Source organism: Diutina rugosa, assembly GCF_008704595.1.
Source record: "Diutina rugosa strain CBS 613 chromosome Unknown scaffold125_size1466, whole genome shotgun sequence".
Taxonomy (NCBI): domain Eukaryota; kingdom Fungi; phylum Ascomycota; class Pichiomycetes; order Serinales; family Debaryomycetaceae; genus Diutina; species Diutina rugosa.
Genome location: NW_022995079.1, coordinates 1 through 1,467, shown reverse-complemented (window position 1 = coordinate 1,467; position 1,467 = coordinate 1). Strand labels below are relative to the sequence as shown.

The window sequence follows — 1,467 nt, the reverse complement described above, 5'->3', positions numbered from 1 at the left end:
AACAAGTCTTCGTACGGTATCCTCTAAGCTGGCCAACTCAAGTTTACCGAGGGTATACTGACGAGTCCTTGCATATTTCGGAGCATCCGCCGCTAAGGTCAAATCGAACTCAGCGTCTTTGTACTTCGTTTCAAAGGTAAGGTCCTTCAGGAAAATCTTCAGGAACTTACGCGCCAACTTCTTAAGAGGTTCAGAAGGGATCTTCAGCACCATTTCCTCAAAATCAGCCTTAGAGCGCTCGGCGTTCTCAGCCGTCCACTTCCGTTGTTCCGCCGTAGGTGCCCTCTTATCCACCGTGCCCGTGGGATGGACTATGCCGATGTCATAGGCCTTCTCGTCGGTGTCATGGTTAACAGGATAGAGGTAAATCAGGCCCACGAAAGTTTTCGACTTGTTTTCGCGCGCCGCCTTTATCAACGATTCCATNGGCGTCCACAAGTATGTCCTCAAACAGTTCGCTATCAGAGACTTTCTCCGTGCGGTGCTCCGCAATAGCTGGTATTGCAGACAAATCGAGATGAGCTGCTTGCTCGCGAAGAGAATGGAATCCGAGTATAATATCGGCACCGTGAGGGAGCTGACTCGGAGCAACAATGAACGGACCGGCATAATCCTTTCCTCCGACTCGAGCGATCGCCTCCACCCCGTGAGTGCCAATACCTTGGATCCCGCCAGAAAACGGAAGCCGTTTCAGCAAGGGAAGGATCGCAAAGTACTTCTTCGCTAACTCAGGGCTGATGAAATTCGGTGGACAACCGGTATCGAGGAAGGCCTTGACGGGCAACCGGAAGTTCTTGGCTTTATCGAACAACTGGCCTTTCGTCACGGATACCTCATCGAGTCCCGGGATTTCAAGTCGTTTTTCTTCCTTATTCTCAACATTACCGACAAAGGTGGATGCCCCTGCGACTAATCTACCATGTGCCCCAGGTTTTCTCGCCGCGATAGCTGCCTTACGAGAAGGATAGCAGGGTGTGACGGAGACGGACGGTTGGCCTTGCGCATGAAAGGACATGTCTGCACCTAAGTGGTTCGATGCGCCGGGAAAGACAACTCCAATGTACGATCTATTGAAATACGTAGGAAGTCCTTCGCCAAGCCCATCGGTGGGCGTCAGTTTAAAGTCCGAGCTCACTTCAGACCGCCCCGAAAACCCTTCTCATTCTTCTTGGGATGCTTGGCCTTCCGATGTTCAGGAGTCCACACAGGCGCTTCGGCCTCAGAGACGCCCTGTTCAATGCAGGTGCGGCACTTGTCCCCATTCAGATTCAGGTTTCCCTTGGAGCCCTTGTTGGAGCCTTTCCCCCCTTTGCCTTTCTGCTTCTTGGGGTTCGGTGTAGGCCCCGCAAGATCACGCTTCAGAGGCAAACGGATATAGGGCTTCTCAGCCGCAATAAGGTCTTCAATGGTAATGACAGGTTTGGCCAACAAGGTATCAACACTTTCCACCACCTTGCGATACTGGCC

At 52.3% G+C, this 1,467-nt stretch overlaps 1 protein-coding gene across 1 annotated transcript; it reads right to left on the bottom strand. All coding sequences in view use genetic code 12, as the record gives it.

Annotated features, from left to right (window-relative positions):
* Window positions 1–1,131: 1,131 nt before the first annotated feature.
* DIURU_000892 (uncharacterized protein) lies at window positions 1,132–1,467 on the bottom strand (the record flags this gene model as incomplete). The annotated part of the gene is made up of 1 exon (XM_034159190.1): window positions 1,132–1,467. A coding segment is annotated over one exon (336 nt), but the record flags the coding sequence as incomplete, so codon positions are not given.